The sequence below is a fragment of the Aythya marila genome (assembly GCF_965140915.1).
Source record: "Aythya marila genome assembly, chromosome: 2".
In the NCBI taxonomy this organism is placed as follows: Eukaryota; Metazoa; Chordata; class Aves; order Anseriformes; family Anatidae; genus Aythya; species Aythya marila.
Genome location: NC_139043.1, coordinates 7,338,630 through 7,356,960, shown reverse-complemented (window position 1 = coordinate 7,356,960; position 18,331 = coordinate 7,338,630). Strand labels below are relative to the sequence as shown.

The window sequence follows — 18,331 nt, the reverse complement described above, 5'->3', positions numbered from 1 at the left end:
AGTAATTTACTAAACATTTGCAGATGAATTTTAATGAATGCAGTTATGGGATGAATTATTTTATTTTGCTTTATCAGTGGTGTTGATTCTTTATTATCCTGACTGCAGAATAACTGGGTGTCCTGGATGCAGAAACACTTGAGCTATCTCCAGGCAGAAGAAGCTAGATACCCGAGTGACTCAGGAGGAAGTGGCTCTGATTTATTAGGGCTCATACTGAACCCCAGATAATAAGCCCTGCTTAGATAAAGTCTGGCTTTTTGAAGAGCCCCTACATCACATCCCTCCGTATACCTTGGTGTCTGTGTTACATGTTGGTTTTGTTTTTCCTTACGCAGCCTCCCACTACTGTGGATAATAAGCCGATTGTAGTCTTTGCTGTCACAAATACTGTTTTTGCCAGTCACGCCCATCCTTCTCGTTGTAATGGGCCATATCCTCTGATTATGAAGATAGCAGGGGAGGAGAACAGAGAAAGGAAGCGGGAGCTACAGCATGGTCCAATTTCTCTTGCTTCTCTATTAGTAGCTAAACAAATCTCTACCACCATTTTCCCTCCCCGTGTCATTTCCCAAAACGCCGAGGAAGAGCCCCAGCCCAGCGCTCAGCAGGTCATACCCATGGGTCTTTTGCCTTCCACGATGAGAACGTGGTACAAACACACAGCACTTAACAGAGATTTCCTGTTTCTGTACAAGTAATACACTTCAATAAGCCATTTATTTCCACTGACGGGTCCTCAAGAGGAGAGAGCTTCATTTGCTCAGAGTGATTTTGGATCATGAGTTGCGCAGCCATCTGTTAGTTTTCTGCAGCCAACAATTTCCCTGAAAAATGAAACAAACCTGAGTCTGATGCATTTACATACCTATACACCAACTGTAAGGGACCAGGAACACTGCAGTCAATCTTTGGTGAAGGATTCTGGAGTTTCAGGCTGTATGATGTTGGTTAATTATCTTTTTATTTTGTGATACATCCATCTTTAGTACCGTCGTTTGGAGTGGTGGGCTCTCCAGAGCAATTTGTAGTTTCTTATGACCCTTTAATGTTCTTTAATAGGTTTCATTTAGTAGATTGATTAATTTTAGCAATTCATCAGCTTGCCAAGGGAGGAAAAAAACAGCATCTGAAAGTTGCCAGGTTTGGTGATTTAATCTTCTTGTGGATGTATTGAGGTCCTAAAATTCTGATCCATTTTGATAATTACATACATACCCACTGAGGCATCAAAATTAAGAAATGAAAATTCATCAAGTATATCAGATTTCTTCTTAGACCTCTGCAGACGCAGTTGTCTCATTTACCTGCAGGACAATCTTGGCTCTCATTCTTGCTATGAAACACAGTTTTAATCAATGTACTGAATTTTTCTTTCTTGTTAGGTATTGGTGGATTTATGGTACGTCAAAGAAGTCGTACAGGGCAGGGGAAGACTAAAAGATCTCTCTCCAGGAAAGATTCTTCTGGATCTGTTTCTGAGCAGTTGCCTGGCAGAGATGAAGGTAAGGACAGAAACTTAGTGTGTTTTTGTTGTTGTTCATGGTTAATGCAATAAAAAATAACACAAGTTACCAACTTGTATTACTGATAATTTTGTCCTTGCCTGTGTTTGTAGAACTGCTTTGTGAAGTCAACAAATGTTTCTGTTAGCATTGCAACCCAGTATTGTATCTGGGTCCCCAGTTCAGAAAAAGTGCTTGCTTTCTCTTCAGTATGTTAATGTTATAGCTATGTTTTTCTGCTTTGTAAATATTGTTGCAGTGTGGTATACCAGCTTGTTTCAGATAGTATTGAAGAACTTTGTTTTAATGTTTTTCAATTTCTATGTAGGGATCTTCTCCTATAAGTTAGAGAAAAGTTAATTACCCATTCTACGTACCAGTACAATGCAGATTGTTAAAAGCAGTATTTTTAAGTATTCTTCAATTAAACAGCTGAGTTTCTCTACTTGCTCAGGCACAATTGCTTGTTAAGAAAAAAATAACTCAGAATATCTTTGTATGTTGTAAATCATCTTAGCTTGCTGAGAGCCTGCTCCTCAGCTGCCAGTGCTCATCAGCCTTACAGAGTTGTTTGCTATTCTTGTCATGTCCCGCTCCCTTTTTCTGCAAAAGCTCACTCTTGAACAGAACAGAGGTCATGGGGTCGATGAGCCTCAGCTTACTTGGTGCCCTCTGAATGTGGTAGAAGAGATGACTGTAGTACAAAGCATGGCAAATTTTACTACGTAATGTAGTTTCTTAAATAACTTCCCAAGGCCATTAACTTAATGTAATTAGCTTTGGCAAGGGAGAAGTGGAGGACTTAAAAAGTTTAGCTCTTACCTCTACTGTTTTCACTGGTCTGTCAAAATAAAGTATTAAATGATTGATTAGCACACTGTGCTTTTGTGCTTGTTAGGAAAAAATGCTCTGCAGCTTCGTGCATGATAGCTGAATAAATGTGTAATTTTTCTTGAAGGGCTTCTTTATAGATTTCTTTTTCTGGCCTGTTCATTATTTGTACAAGTCATTTTTCAGATTTTAAAAAATGGTTTGTGCCTTCACTTTGAGAAAAATTAGTTTATAAATTGAAGGGTGATTAATGTGTAGCTCAACAGTGTTGATTCTAGAGACAGCACTTCAGTAGAATTCTCTTGCAAATATCTGGTTGAATGCCAGCTATAATTTCTCTCAAATGACCAAATTCCTAGGTAGGCTAGATAGAAAAGTTAAAGGTCTATCTAAAGCTAATGAAGTACGGCAAGATCATGATGTGGCTAGCATCGCAGATGGCATTTCTGCCTTCCTGGACCCAGGTGACCAGGTTCACAGCTGATAAAAAGCCACCTTCAGAGTGTATCTACAGTGATACTCAGAATAATAAACTCATGCACACAAATAGGTAGTAAGATGTGTTAGGCATGCTAGCCCTGTACCTGTTGAGCAAGACTCAGAGCATTTTATTTATTTGTGCCCGAATGTTACTCTTTCAGGTTGGACAGAACAGTTGCCGGACACTCCAGTTGAGGAGTCTACCCCAGCTTCTGAAAGTACCGAGAAAATAAAAAAGCGTTACAGGAAAAAGAAGAATAAACTTGAAGAAACCTTTCCTGTCTACTTGCAGGTAAAACTGCTGGTATACTTTCTGAGTAAATACACTTCTAAAACTGACCTTTGTGTTTGTTGATTCATTTAGACCATAAATATTTCTATTCTGATTCCCAATTTACCATTCAAATGTAATGTGTTTTCTGCAGGAAATGTTTGTAACTTTGTAGAGAAAGCTGTATATTATGTTAAATCTCTTCAGTGTATAGGCTTCTACTTGTTCTAAGAGAGAGGAAAAACAAATCCTTTGTTTTCTCTGTAAACTGACACATGACATTTTCAGCTTGTCATCTTGTGTACCACATTCAGCGGTGTAAGATGTCTTAGTTTGATCATTCCACTTCCTCTGAATACTACTTGTTCTTTACAGAAGATTATAGAACAGGATTTCATAGGGGGAAGTTTTTCCATAGATTCATCTTTTTATATGCTCTGCATCTCCCCACCATGATAATTCCTGCTCTTTTACTGACCATTACTAACGTCATGTCCCCAGAGCTAAGAGAGGTAACACTTGGTCTTCAGGAATGTGGATAATAACCAAGATGTTAATGCTGATTGACCAGCTTACCTATCCTCACCTGGTTTATAAACCATCTGGTTTGTATCTTCCTCTCACTGAGAACATTATTTGGTGTGCTCTTCTTCTCAGCCACCTTTTTCATGAAAACCTTATTTTGTAGATCTTTACCAAACTTCATGGCATAAACTGTGTCAGGACTGAAAGCAAAATTGACAGAGGCAGAACAATCTGTCTAAAAATAATTTGTATTTCCTAAGTGGGGAAGTGAACTGGAAAGAAAATACTTAAGTAAAATTTCCTTTGTATTAATAAGAACAAATGGTTTTTCTTAATGCACATATTAGTCATGTAGAACAGAATAATTAATAGGAATAACTGATAATAAAAATCAGTCTGTAGCTTTATTTCTAGATGCTATGTCCTAAATCGAGGTTTTAAAGACAACATGAAAACAGGAAAAGTTGTTAGGCAATGAATAAAACTTGATAGGCTCTTGGCAAATTACTCAAGTAGTCAGGTTTAGGTGAGTGGTGGCTGTGAATAGTACTTTAAACACCTTCAGGTAGTTTGTTACTGCAATTCTCCCTTAGGACGATTTTGTACTAACTGCAATGCAGCATTTAATCATTCTAGAACTCGGACCACAGTGAGCTTGAGTATTTTCATCAACTTTTTCATGGCTTTAATCAAGTTGTTCAGTAGCTTTCCCCTTAAGCTCTCATTTTTTGTGCAAGAAGAAATACTGAATAGCTTCTTTGAGATTCATATGTTTTTTCAATAGCACTGTATTGGTACACTGTCTATGCTGTACATACATAAGAAGACAGAAGTTTTTCTATATAATTTAAGATGTGAATTTAAGGGAGTTATGTAGCTACCTCAGGTAAGCTATGTATCAGCTGTATCCACACCTCATAGCCTGGAGAAGATACTATACCTGGAAAGGTATGGGACTGAGACTGTAATTTTACTTTCCTAGTAATCATTGGGGTTTTCATTTTAACGTTGCTGGGTGTGTAATCTTTTCAGTAGATAGACTGTTCTTCCTATATTGAATCATTTTGCCCTCTTTGCAGGAAGCTTTCTTTGGGAAGGATCTACTAGATACCAGTAGACAAAACAAGATGAGCCTCGATAATTTGCCTGAAGAATCACTTCCACTCTCATGTAAAACAAATCTGACCACCAATTTCCTGGATCCTTCATCAGACCCACTTCGTAGCTCAACCTCCACTCCAGCTCAGGCAAAACTGGGACCTCAAGGTATACAAAGCTAAAGTTAGTGATAATCCCATAGTTTGTTTTTGTTGTAAATGGGGCTCTTCCACACTTCGGGAGTGCAGACTGATGTATTTTCCAGCATTCTGTACATCAAGTGCTCTTGTGAGGTTGAGTTACATTTATAATCAGTGACGTCTAGCTCCAGGGCTTTACTTGTTGCAGCAAGAGCAGTGGATGGCGTGGCAACTGGAACTTAATACAAAATCTGAAATTCCTTGACTGTAACATCCATGTCTGTAAAATTCATGAAAATGAATTCATCTAAGAATGCTCATACAGATCCCTTATAGGAGAATGCAAAAAAACCCCTTTGATTAAAAGGCATTTTTAGTAGTGTTCTGAGTGTTAGTTGGATGAGTATCATCCAGCTTCTATCTTCAATGTTTTAGATTATTTTAGGTTACCAATCTCCTCTCCTCCTCGTGGTTCACCATGCCCTTTCTGAACATGAGTGCCCTTTCAAGGGCACAGTTTGTAGCCCCTAGGCGATCTTCTGGTTTTGCTTTCCGTTGCAAAGCTTTGCTGGAGATAATATTGGGAGTTTTGCAAGTAGCCAGAGGGTTATACATGCTGCTGGAAGGGCAGCTTCACACAAAGGAGCAATTAAAAACAAAAACCTTACTGTCTGCTCCGCTTTTTTTTTTTTCCTTTGTGTCTTGTATATGCTGTTAGCTGGAGGTGTCTTACTATTCTGAACTTCTAAAAAACTGTTTTTGTATCTTGTTTATATTGGTTAATTTGTGAGTTGTTTCAGCTCATCTTCACTGTCTTTCTCCATCTAAAAATGTTGACACACACTAGTACAGCTTCCAATGCCCAGAGAGTCTTTTGCAGAAAGATCACTTATTTGTGATCGTTACTCACTGAAAATCTGCTAAATGAAAAGCAAAAGGCTACATTATAATTAAACATTGATTGTTATACAGATGAAATTGTGAGTAATGGAGAATACAAAGGTTAACTTCCCCTTAAGGGGAAACTACTGGAAATGGAGTGTTTCAAGTTCTATATTCCATTGATTCCAGCACTACAAGAAAATACAGTCACACATTTTCTCACCCCAGCTTTCTTTCATGAAGCACAGATTCTGAAGTCTTTGTTGGCATCTCAAACTGCGTAATTAAAATCATTAAAGTTTATATATTATGGTAGCATAAGGAAGGTTTTTAAACTGCTGAAACTTGATGTTAATATAATATTGTCTTTTTCCAAAATGGAAAGGATTTTTTTTAAGTTCTTTATGAATAAGCAAAGTTGTAAAACTTCATCATTTCCTCTTCTTTTCATGCAGAAATAAATTATAAAGGGGTGGTTATTAGGAAATAAATGAATTACTTGCAACAGCTTCAGTGGATAACCTCCTGTCTTTCCCATTTTATATGAGAGTCTAAAAGGACTGTGTTTTCTGGCCATAGGAATGTTCTCAACAATTGTCTCTCTACCGTTAAGATTTCAGGCCAAAATTGTGTCCAGACGGAGCTGTTTGTTGTAGTTGGAGAGCCAGCGGCTGAAGTCATCTGCCAACATTGATCAGTTCCAGTGCAATTTTTCTTAACTCTTTTGCTGTGACCATGTGGGAGACAGTTACTTCCACAATAGCATCCACATGTCTGACAGAGCCAGATTCCATCTGATTGATGGAGACCTTCCTAAATTTGCTAATTATCGAGCTAGCAGCAGTCAGATCTTCCCTTCTGGCTAGTATTGCAGAGGAGCTGGTGATGAGAGCAGCGTCTGAGAGCACCTGTGCTATTTCCATCAGTTTGCTACAGCCCTGCTTTGTTCCCTGCACCTGGAGGTGGTAGGAGCACGTCATTACTGTGTTATTTTCCTACAGTGCCAGTTGTAACCAGGATTGCTAACTCCTATGAGAATCCTTGCTTAACTGGGTAGGTCTTTTCCACAAGGAAGATGTTCTTCTCATGCAAACTCAATTGATTAAACCCAGCAATAAGGGTTAGATATGTTTGTTCCTCTTCCAAAGAGCTCTTAAGCATCTTAGGAGGAAGTTAGTAGATCTGTTTCGCTTTTCCACATGCACACAGGACTGGTAGGGAGTTTAACAGTGATGTGTTCAGTCTGCTAACGAATTGACAATGCACTGCAGCAACATGCTGTGACTGTTTATTCTTAGAGCTTGGTTAAGAGTAGCCAAAGCTTTTGCCAGACAAGATGGCAGCAATGATGGTGATTGGCAGAGACAGACAGAAGAGGGTTTTTAGAGTCCGTTCTTCACTCTCAGTTACTAGCAACGGTGATTAAAGTGAGCTTTAGGCTGCCATTTCTGGTTTCGATCTAGCAAAGAGGTTGCAATTTGTATTTTTGGTTGTAAGATTCACCTCTCCCATGGTTTTATAACACAAGTGGCACACTATGTATGGGGTCAAACCTTAAAATCATTTAAAAGAAAGCTGCTAGAGCAGAGTGCAAGGGCTTGCTCACCAGGAACACAGCACCAGGTCTCCAGTCTCCTGGCTGCTCATTGGTAATGATGAAGGTATTGACCATGATCTGTACATCCTCTGTGATCTGGGGTTGTGATCTGATATATCCTGAGTGATGTGGGGACTCTGTGTCACTCCTGAGAGCCTTGACCCGAGTGTGCCTCATCAAAATTAAAAAAAAAAAGCATCTTGGCAAAGTTCTGGAAATGTGAACTTTCCTTGTGTTTAAAATAGGTTATATTCAGTATATTTTTTCCTGGGAATGCTGAAAAAGTCATCTATTTAAATAGGGTTTCCAGAGAATGCTAAGGAAATTATTCCTAAACAAAAAGAGAGGAGTCATCTGCGTCCCTGCACAGCTAATTCCATCGCTACTGGGATATCTTAAATCTAGATACATTAGTCTGTGATTAAACACGTTAGGGTGGCTGCAGCCCTGGGAGAGGCATTTTTACTCCTGTAATAAATAAATTAAACTAAATGTATCAGAGGAATCAGGATCACGAGGTAGCAGTAGAATCCTGCTCTGTTAGAGATCCGGCATTATAAGCGAGTTATTTTCTTTCTTGCTTTGTCTTAGTTTTCATCTCTATTCTGAAGAGTCAAATTAATGAGCAGTATTGAGCTATTTGTTTGGCACAGATGTCAACTGGCTATTGATTCTGATCTGGAGCAGCTGAATAAAAGGGATTTAGTTATTTCCAAGATAATATTTAGCATCCATTGAATTAAAACTGAAAAAAAAAAAAACACCACTTCACTTTAGATGTCTTATATGAGATAAGGCTTATGGATCATAGAGCATAGCCTCCTGCTACTGCTGACACTCGGTCTTTTTATAGACTTAACCAGCTCGATCTTGATAGCGGTTGGCTTTTTTCCAACCCACCAGTCTCATCAGAAGGACATTACAGAGCCTGATTGCCTTAGCAGTTAGAAGCCTTGCAACTTCAAGCCTGAATTTATTCACAACCAGTTGGTAACTGTGGGTGGTTAACGCATTGGTTTTACATCTCTACACCTGAGTCTTTTCTTGCTACTTACTCAATGTATTTGGGTTTGTTCTAGAAGTTGGATTCTTAGGGACTCTTCCCAAGCACATTACTAAAGGCTGTGGAGGAAAGCACCATAGCGTGTTGAAGGATGCTGAAATGGTCTTGGTACTTCCCTCAGAAGGGCTTTTTTCTCCCTGCTACTTGCCTACCTTCAGGCAGGAGCTCGGAAAAGTTAGAAGACAGCTCAAGTCTGTTCTTTGCCTGTTAGCCAAGTGAAGACCTTAACACCACGGCTTGGTGCCTGGTGCAAGTTACTGACTTTCACGATTGTGTTTGACCAAATTGCCAGGAAGAAAATGTATATCAAAAAAACAAACAAACAACTAGCTTGTGTTTAAAACCTTAAATTTCATAGTCCTTTTTACCAAGCCCACAACTAAAATAATTAAACAAAGTGGTTTTTGGTTTGGAGACACTTATAAGTACTCCTCCTAATACTGGGAGGAGCTGTGTTACTTACTTATCTGTTAATAGAGCATTGTATGCTGACACATCGATTGACCTGAGTGGCAAACATAAGATATTTAATTAAGATGGCATCATTTCCTCGGTCTTACAGAGGATAAAAATGAAGAATAAAAGTAGCAAAGTGAATTTTCATTTTGACTTTTACTAATGGTTGGAGGGAAAAGAGTCGTCTCTGAAGAACAAAAGGAACTTTTAAATCACTGTAAAGTTTAGCAGATTGGAAAATAGCCTCGTGATATCATTAAATCCTTGGCACCAGGCCTCACAATTAAGCTAGAAATACTTTTCTGGGGAAGCTGGGTAGGAGCAGTGGGAAAGATAACCCATATACCTATGAAATACGTTTGCCCTTTGACTTTCTGGTCCCTTTTACCTGCCCATACTGGTTTTCCATATTGTATATTGTATGATTTATATTAATACCTTTCTTCTGATAATTATATGTTAATTATATGCATCTTTGTGTTTTACCATCTCTTCACATTTGTTTTTGCAGGGATTTCTCATGTGGTCATGACAGTTTGCAGTTTTTTTGAAAAATACTTTTCTCAAATTCTCTTTGTTTGTCAAATAATTTTCTTTAAATGATGCATGTCTGTAATCATCCTAAAACCTAGTTAATAAAACCAGATGGGTTGTTTGGAGTTGCTTCACCTTAATGAATGGGATGTCAAGAAGAAAATCATATCCAGAATTATTATTTAATATTCCATAATTTTTTGCTAGGATCAGACTAGTTTTTGCTAGATTGCAAACAAACGTAACATTTCTACCTCCAGTTGTTCTCATTTCTCCAGGACTTCTGATCATAAAAGTAGCAGCTTCAGTTTCCATTTACTTACTACTCCTTCTTACTGTTAAGTTTTCTTTCCGTATCAGGTTGTAGTAACTGTTGCTCTAGAGTGTTAAGAAAGATAGTGGTGGTAAGAGAAGAATACTGATAATTTTATTTTTTTCTGTATTTTTTTTTTAATATTTCCCATTCACTTGCTGTGAGCTGTCTCCTTTACCAAACACAGTTGTTGATTCTTACATTCACGGGCCTTTGTGTCTTAGATGTTGAGTTCTCATTAGATTTTTTTTTCCTAAAACCTTAAAAAAAGGTTCCTTAAAAAAAAAAAAAAAAAAAAAAAAGCAGTCTTTCTTCTGCACAACTGATTTATTGGTTTTATTATGCTCCAGAAATACTGATCAATTTAAACATGTGAACATGGCTGTGGTACTGAGTGGGGAGGGGATGATGACTTGTTTCCCATTTCAGAGGAACCTACAGTGCGCGGCTCATGAGGAGGGCGAGTATAGCCTGGTAAACCTGTGTTTGAGCCTATAGCTCAAGCTGTCATACATCACCAGAGTCATGTTTAAACATAAAAATGCCACAATCAGTTAATTTTACTTTGCATCTTCTACAGGTAGCACTGACGATCCCTTGGCTGATCTTTCTGAGGTCTTAAACACCGATGATGATATTCTTGGAATACTTTCTGATGATTTGGTGAAGTCTGGAGATCATTCAGGTATGTATGTTCATAAGGTCTCTCTGGAATCTGTGTTCTTTTTTTTCTCTTTACTATAGATGTAGTTGTTGTATTCTAGGTTGTGCTGTAGGTGATTTCAGACAGGATTTTCATATCTTAAGAACACCTTGGCTTGAGGTGATTTTGTCTTCTACAAAAAAAAACCAGCAACCCAACCTCTTCAGCATTTTTTTTTACCTGGCTCTTTGCTTTGCTTCTCTAGAGAGAGAGAAAAAAAAACAGCTTCTATTGTCTGTCATACCTGCGTAGCTTTTTCAGCATGCAGCTTTTTCTTTACTTTTTTTTTTGTTTGTTTGTTTTCATGTTATAATCATCCATTTTATCTGGTTTGGGTCCTGTAGGTCTTGATTTATGCACTTTCCAGGTTGAGAACTCACCCTCCCCATTTGGTAAGAAACTAAACAATGGATGATCCATGGTTAGAAGTAGTCATCTTTCCTAGTGGTTTTAGCTGAAACAACTGCATGTGTAGAAGCTAGTAGTCCTTTACTGTGACACTAATTCATGCTTTTGTTTTCCACTCTTTCTGTATTGAGTCTAACATGACCTTTAAACTCTGCACTCCACATTTAGTAGAGTATTGCATAAAGTTTTGCTTCCAGTTTTTTGAAAACCTTTGTGAGTTTTTGTGTTCCATGTTACAAAACCATGCATTTTCTTTCTGTCGCCGTTAATATTACTTATAATAGTAGTGTGTAGTTTTTATTGTAGTTGTATCTTTAATAAATTACAAGCATTTTAACAATGTGAACATATTAAGGCATGAATAGAGTAGACAGCATCAATCTTTTTTGTTTTCACTGGACGATCGTTCATCACTTCGACACACTTCAACAATAAGTAGAATGGCATGTTTCATTATTTTAAATATATTTTTATTTGGTGTTTAATACAGAAATATATTCTAAATGCTGAAGTGTCTAGCTTTATTTTCAAAGATGTTTCTCTTTTGAGAGATTTATTGACTTGTAAAGGATGCTGTGAAATTTAAGTAGAAAGTTACGTTTTCTCAGTATCAACAAAAAACTAATATAACCTGGAATGTTCAGTAGTTGTTTTTGGGATGGAAGCTTCTATAACTGGTTTGATATTGAGTACACTTCAAGAGCACTTCAGTAGATAATTAATGTAATACATAAGAATGTTTGGGGTGAAGCTTAATGTACCAGGATGCAACATACTGCCTGCTAGTGTTATTGTTTTTAAAATGTGAAAAATAATTATATTGGAACTGCATACTGAAAACTACATGCTTGAAAAATTGCTGTAACTGAACTCGGTAGTCTTATTTCAACACAATTTTTCTCTTGTTCTAGTTGCATTCTATTCAATTAACATTCCTCAAACAGTACAGTAAACTGGAGATAATTAGTGGGAGTGTTTGTTTACTTTTTTCTAATGGATGTCATATTTTGCCTTTCCTTTCAAATTTTAACAAAGTCTTCATTTAGTTGATAGCTCTACCAAAAAAAAAAAAAAAAAAAAAGAAAAAGTTGTATGGCCTTTATTCTATATTAGTAGGTTTTACTGCTTATGTCTAATTTAATATTCTTTCCTCCTTCAGCTGGATTGGATATTGGCCCCATCTCTGATGATCCTTCTTCTCTGCCTCAGCCAAATGTCAACCCGAGTTCACGGCCATTGAGTGAAGAACAATTGGATGGAATCCTCAGTCCAGAACTAGACAAAATGGTCACAGATGGTAATTTTTTTTTCATTCTTGATCTGGTCTTATGGAAAACTTGGTGGTTTTTTTTGTTTGTTTGTTTTTAAACTCAAACTGCTACCTACGTAAGGTAACATTGACTGTTTGCATTTGGTTGCAGAATTATTTTTATTGCATTTTTTGGTGATTACTCATTATGTGTTGTTTTTAATTTGCCCAGGTGCTATTCTTGGCAAATTGTACAAAATCCCAGGTACGTGTTCTTAATCTGTGTTGTCTTCTACAAGATACAGTTTGTAAACAATGCCAGCCAACTTACGCGCAGTGTTTTTGCAGAACTAGGAGGAAAGGATGTTGAAGATCTGTTCACGGCTGTATTAAGTCCAGCAACCACACAGCCAGCACCTTTGCCACAGCCTCCACCTCCACCACAACTTATGTCTTTGCACAGCCAAGGTAAGTCCCTTTGTTACTTCTAACAACAGAAGCTTAATCAGGGAGAGTTGTACGTCTGTTAAATGCCAACATGAAAGTAGGACATGCCTTAATTTCTGCTGTTGTTAATTCCTGGAACCTGCTGTTGTTAACTCATGAAATACTTTTCTAAAAAAGTTTTGAAGGGAGTCTGTAATTAATATGCAGGTAAATGTTGCTAACTGAAAGGGACAACTATTTCAGATTTTTGTGACATATTGGAGCTTTTATTTTAGCTGACACTTTCATATTCTTGAAATTGTCTGTGATAAAGCATGTGTTCTCTTCTGATTTTGCTCTTTCATTACTTCTGAGTACCTCCTCGAGACTAATGAAAAAGTCTGTGTGACAGTGATTTAGTGAGTCTTACATTTCTTTTAAGAATTCAGTGTAACGTTAAGAATTCCTATCCAAATAATAAAGAGGAGGCTAAGAAATTTTGGAATGTATCATTTATTTTCTTTCTTACTATTAAAATTGTTATGAATTAATACAGTGCCTTACTGCTTTTATATTGAAAGCAAGGGGCAAACTGATACTTCTTGTTGTTGTTTGTAGTAGAGCAAGATTTTAGCAGTATGTATGAGCATAATTAAATACACTCTTCTCATCACACATCACCATTAGTGGATTTTCCTTGAGCTCATATAAAGAGTGCCCAATCTTATTATGCTGGTACTACAAAAAGTAGCATGCAAATTGATTTCACCCATGAATTAATCATAAGAGAAAAAAAAAAGATTGGTTTCCTAGTTGATTGAATTTCCATAAAAAGGAAATACTTCAAAAAGTCTTGGAAAGGAGAGAGTTTAAAGCAAATAATGAGGTGATTTAAAGCAAAAGATAATATAGATATCAGTGCCAGATTCCCAGTTATTTGGATATTTGATAACTTCAGCATTAGAGCTCTGTAAGATTGTTTAACTTTCTCCCTGTGGGAATTGCCACAATTACGAAGTTTTAGGTTTGTAATTTGGTTCAGTTATGGTGTAATGATCCACATGTTTCTGTGAGATAAATACTTCAGTAATGGGGAAGCTTGTATCAAGTTTCAGCAATTTCAAATAAAATTAACAGTCTCTTCTCATACAGACACGTAAGCCTACTGTGTGAATGAGAGCCTCGACTCTCTCTTGTGTTTGTTTGCCAGGACTTGAGTTACCATATACTAGCTGTTCAGCAGCTATGATAAGGCACGTTTTCCTAAATTCTAATCAAGTTACTGTTGTCCAAACTAAACTTCCCTGGGTAGTTTATGTAATGTGTAAATCAAAAAACAGTCATGTCAAGTGTGAGAGAGTGATACAGTGAATTATCCTACAGATATGTCTATTCCTGAGTTACTTTTGTGCTATTAGGAAAATATCCAGAACATATTGATAATTGCACTTCAGTGACAGGGATTCAAAGGTCAGTGTTAATTCCATGTAGAAACATCTGCAAAGACCATCTGCTGGAATGAATCTGCCTCTGCCAGATTTGCCTAATATTTTAATCAAATAAATAAAATTTTCCTCCTCAATAGTGCTAGGCTGGACATTCAGTTACAATGCTGATGCTCATTTGACTAGGTTTTGTCTAGTTCATCGGTTACACATTAGGGAGTTAGTAGATAACAGGGCTTCCTTTGATACACTGCTGTCTCAGAAGAAGAGATGTTTAATTCAGGTGGTTAATCATAATTCCCCAAGGACTAAAAGCAACTTTCTTCATGATTGGTGCTTGGCAGCAGTGTGGATTTTCTTTTTTTTCGTGGAACTTTTTTTTTTCCCACTGGAACTCAGTATAACATATTACAGACCATTAACCTTTAGGAATATACTTCAATATTAAGTGTGGTACCACAACATGGACTAATGAAAAAGCTTTGGAAAACCATTAAAAAAAAATAATTAGACAAAATCTGTGCAGGGATGTGATGCAGTAGCAAGGAACCCCGTAAGCTTGTAGGAAAGCAAAGTAAATTTAATTCAAAACCTTTCCAAAAAGGTAAGGTCAGTAGTATAAAATTTTAAAGCAATTAGTACTTCATTAGGTGAGGCATGTCTTCACCAGAAATTTCCACCTCTACCTTAAGTAGTCACCCTTTAAAACAGTAATGTAACTTCTTTTTCTAGGAGAGAGTGCGTTTCCAAGAGTACCACTTATGAATGGTCTGATTGGCCCTAACCCTCATCTCCCTCATACAGCTTTGACTCCCGGAGGTGGATTGAGCACCTTCTCTCCCATAACACAGCAACCATATACTGATACTAGGTAAGTGAAGACGGGAAGTCAAAAATATCCATTGCTTATCACTTGGATGGTGGAGATGGTATTAATTACTGTGATACAGTTAGCATAGAACTACTTAGTTCTAGGCAGCCACTACAAAAGGTCTGTGTTCTTGCAGCTTGCTGATGACTGAAATAGCAAACAGAATAACTACTTTGCTAATTGTTTCTGTATATTGAGATGAATCTGTTTACAAAACAAACCCTTTTTCTGCCTTGCCAGGGATAAGAATCCGGCATTCAATCCAATGGTAAACGATCCAAACAGCTCGTGGGCACCATCTGCTCCACCTTTGGAAGGTGAAGGTGATACGATGTCCAATGCTCAAAGAAGCACTCTTAAGTGGGAAAAAGAGGAAGCGTTGGGTGAAATGGCAACAGTAGCACCTGTTCTCTATACAAATATCAACTTCCCTAACCTAAAGGAAGAATTCCCAGGTGAGCAGTTTACCAAATAAGGTCAAATATTGTGTAGAAATGTATGCATCTTTATTTGAAATGATCTAAAACAGACTTACTAATGCCTTGTGTATTAACACATTTTTTGGTGCAGACTGGGCTACAAGAGTGAAGCAAATTGCTAAACTGTGGAGGAAGGCAAGCTCGCAAGAGAGGGCTCCATATGTGGTAAGAACAACTACCACCTGCATTTGCATACTTTTAGCAAAAATGTAGTATTTCATCTACAATACTTCCATTTTTATTTTCTTAAATATGTAGGGTTAATGAAAGATCACTTACGCTAAGAATGTCTTTGTAATTCAGTTTCTCTCTCTGAATACTTTTACCTGTTTTTTCTGCTTTTCATCCTTGAAATAAACTATATTAGTATTGTGCAATCTAAAAACATCAACTGAGATGAGAACATTTGCGGTTCTCACTACCTCCTTGCTACATTTGATTCATGCCTCAAGTCTTACTTGCTCTTGTCTCTTTCTGCACAGAATCTCACCGGTTTCTTCATAAGGATGATAACAGATCATGATGTGACCTTCTTCTCTTTCATCTTCCCCTCTCACTAGTGTTTTCTTTTAAGCCCCATTAGAGTTGCCAAAGTCTTTCACCTGCTGAACTAACCATTCCAGAGGCATCGGTGTTTCACATCTCTGCTTTCCTCATTTTCTTTTATTCTTCTGTTGTTTGCCTTACTGTTCCCTATTACTACATTCTCTTCTCTTTCTGCAGCGCAGACTCTTAATATCCTCCATGCTGTAGGGAGCATGAGGGACTCCATTCTTCTCTCCAAAAGCCTTCACCTTCTTCACATCTGAGTCAAGCAAACAGACATGTTTGTAGTAACTGTCTGGAATATGTGGTCTCTGATTCCTGATGCCATTCAACTGGCAACCCTTATGCTCTGCTGTAACCTCTTGTTAAAGCCTTGTGGTATCCAAACCTCAGAACCTTTATTTCATTCTTCTCAGCCTGCCCAGCTATCGTTGGCAAACGTACTTTTTTGCAATGCTCTTTATGTCTCCATTCTCTTCTAGTTCTTACCTTTTCTTTCATTCATCACAACAGTAATTGGATGATTGTTCTCATTCTCACTATGTAGATTTCTGAGGATTTTACAAGGTTATGCTTTTAGTCTCCTTCATTCTCCCCACCTATTATTCTAGATTGAGTGTGGGAAGTAGGCACCCAAGCTATTAAGATCTTGGTCTTTCTAAAAATCCTGTCCACTTGAAACAGTCCTTCTCTATTGTCTGCTTTGTATCACTGAGATATTATTATTCTGCTTTTCATTCAGGCCTGTAACTTTAGCACCTTTGAACCTCTGTCATCTCATCCATGCTGTATTAAATCTTGGTGATTCCCTCCATATAGCATTTACAAGAAACTATTCATCTAAAAGGGTGGATTTTTATCCAGGCATTTATCACTTTACAATTAATTCTATTACTGAATTTTCCTTTTTCGTTGCTGTTAGTAAATGTAGTCCTATTCTCCTGACGGATATCCAAGACATAGATGCATATTTCCTTCGTGTTTGGTAGGAAGAGCACTTGTAATTGCACATGCATGTACATGTATTTGCATAGTAAGAAGCAGTTACTTCCTCACAGATGTTACAGTCCACGTACTTAAACTACAACCGTTTCTAGTGTACTCAGCATTGTGCACACAAGGAGCTGCTGTGTTGCCTGTCCTGAGGATCTTTCACTCAGGGGGGATGAATAAAGGCTACCTTAGAAATCAAATTCAGAAGATTGTTATTACATTTTTGCTGTAGGCATTTTACTTTTCTTACTACTATGCACAATCCTGTCACTTAGAGAGGAAATGATACTAATTTCTGCTGCTGTGACACTGGTGCTCCTATCTGTGTTACTGTTTCTTTGTCAGAGGGGAGGATTTAAGCCTTTTCTGCCAAGCAGCCCCCACTTGAAAACTGCAAATAAAATTGTTAAAACGAAGATGTGAGGAGGATTTGATTCAGAAAAAGAATCGCATCCTAGACTGGTAGTAAAACAGACTCTGAAACTTTCATTAGATGTTTTAAAGTGTCAGTATAGCTGTAAAATGCCTCATTGAAGAGGAATCGCTGTTCCTCCATCCAATTTTTCCTGATATATAAACCCATATCCTATGTTTATACTGCTAACTTAACACGGACTGCGATCTATAGAGGCTATTTAATGGAGTAGACTGTATATTTCTTGTCATTGAAGTTCTTCGCAGTATTGACCTTTATTGATCCAAGCATTATCTGCTGTGCTCATGTCTTCAGGTTTTAGACCACAACAATACACAATTTGAAAGGTAACATGGTCGGATTCATGGTTTCCTGGCTCAGCGCAGTACCTGAACGGGGACTCATATATACAAAACCCTTGCTGCTATTAACTCCTTAGTTCTCTCTGTTTGTGTTAGTTTAAACACAGGATTTCTACAGGGGTGAAGCATTTTCAGTTTCAAGTTCTTAGTAACGTTTGTAATGTAGTTTTTACAAGCATGTTTTTGATAAAAATAAGTCATACCAATAATTTGGTTCTAAATTTTATGGGAATAACAGATGCAGTGTTCACTCTTAGCAAAAGAAAGCGAGGCTAACTACATATGTTTTTTTGTTTTAATCTTTTCCCAGCAAAAAGCCAGAGATAATAGAGCTGCTTTGCGCATCAATAAAGTACAGATGTCAAATGACTCCATGAAAAGGCAACAGCAACAGGATAGCATTGATCCTAGCTCACGTATTGACTCTGACCTCTTTAAAGATCCATTAAAACAGAGGGAATCGGAGCATGAACAAGAATGGAAATTCAGACAGGTGTGTTGCATTTAGGCTGTTTTATTTTTGTTCCTGTTTTTTATTGCATTGTTGGAATCCTCTGTTATAATAAATCAATTTTAATCTTTTTTTTGTAGAAGAGTATAAATTCGGGCATTCAGAAAGGAAATAGATGCTATCAGAAGAAAAGCTGCTAGTAAATGTTAGAAAATTTTGTTTTAAAACTTTTACCCTTAAATTCTATCTATTGTGGAAGTAGGTTATTCTTTCGCTGTATGGTTAGCT

The 18,331-nt window shown here is 37.3% G+C and overlaps 1 protein-coding gene across 13 annotated transcripts in view; it reads left to right on the top strand.

The window, feature by feature from the left end:
• The window catches only part of KMT2C (lysine methyltransferase 2C), a 195,648-nt gene that overhangs the window by 142,416 nt on the left and 34,901 nt on the right, over positions 1 to 18,331 (top strand). For 11 of the 13 annotated variants that reach the window (XM_082753717.1, XM_082753715.1, XM_082753716.1 and 8 more), the window contains 12 exons: positions 1,386 to 1,505; positions 2,978 to 3,108; positions 4,692 to 4,878; positions 10,276 to 10,380; positions 10,743 to 10,790; positions 11,966 to 12,103; positions 12,288 to 12,320; positions 12,404 to 12,523; positions 14,659 to 14,797; positions 15,038 to 15,252; positions 15,368 to 15,441; positions 17,903 to 18,085. In XM_082753717.1, the coding sequence (XP_082609843.1) occupies positions 1,386 to 1,505; positions 2,978 to 3,108; positions 4,692 to 4,878; positions 10,276 to 10,380; positions 10,743 to 10,790; positions 11,966 to 12,103; positions 12,288 to 12,320; positions 12,404 to 12,523; positions 14,659 to 14,797; positions 15,038 to 15,252; positions 15,368 to 15,441; positions 17,903 to 18,085 (1,493 nt within the window). The remainder of the gene's footprint in view (positions 1 to 1,385; positions 1,506 to 2,977; positions 3,109 to 4,691; positions 4,879 to 10,275; positions 10,381 to 10,742; positions 10,791 to 11,965; positions 12,104 to 12,287; positions 12,321 to 12,403; positions 12,524 to 14,658; positions 14,798 to 15,037; positions 15,253 to 15,367; positions 15,442 to 17,902; positions 18,086 to 18,331) is intronic. The other 2 variants (XM_082753721.1, XM_082753719.1) reach the window with 2 other exon arrangements.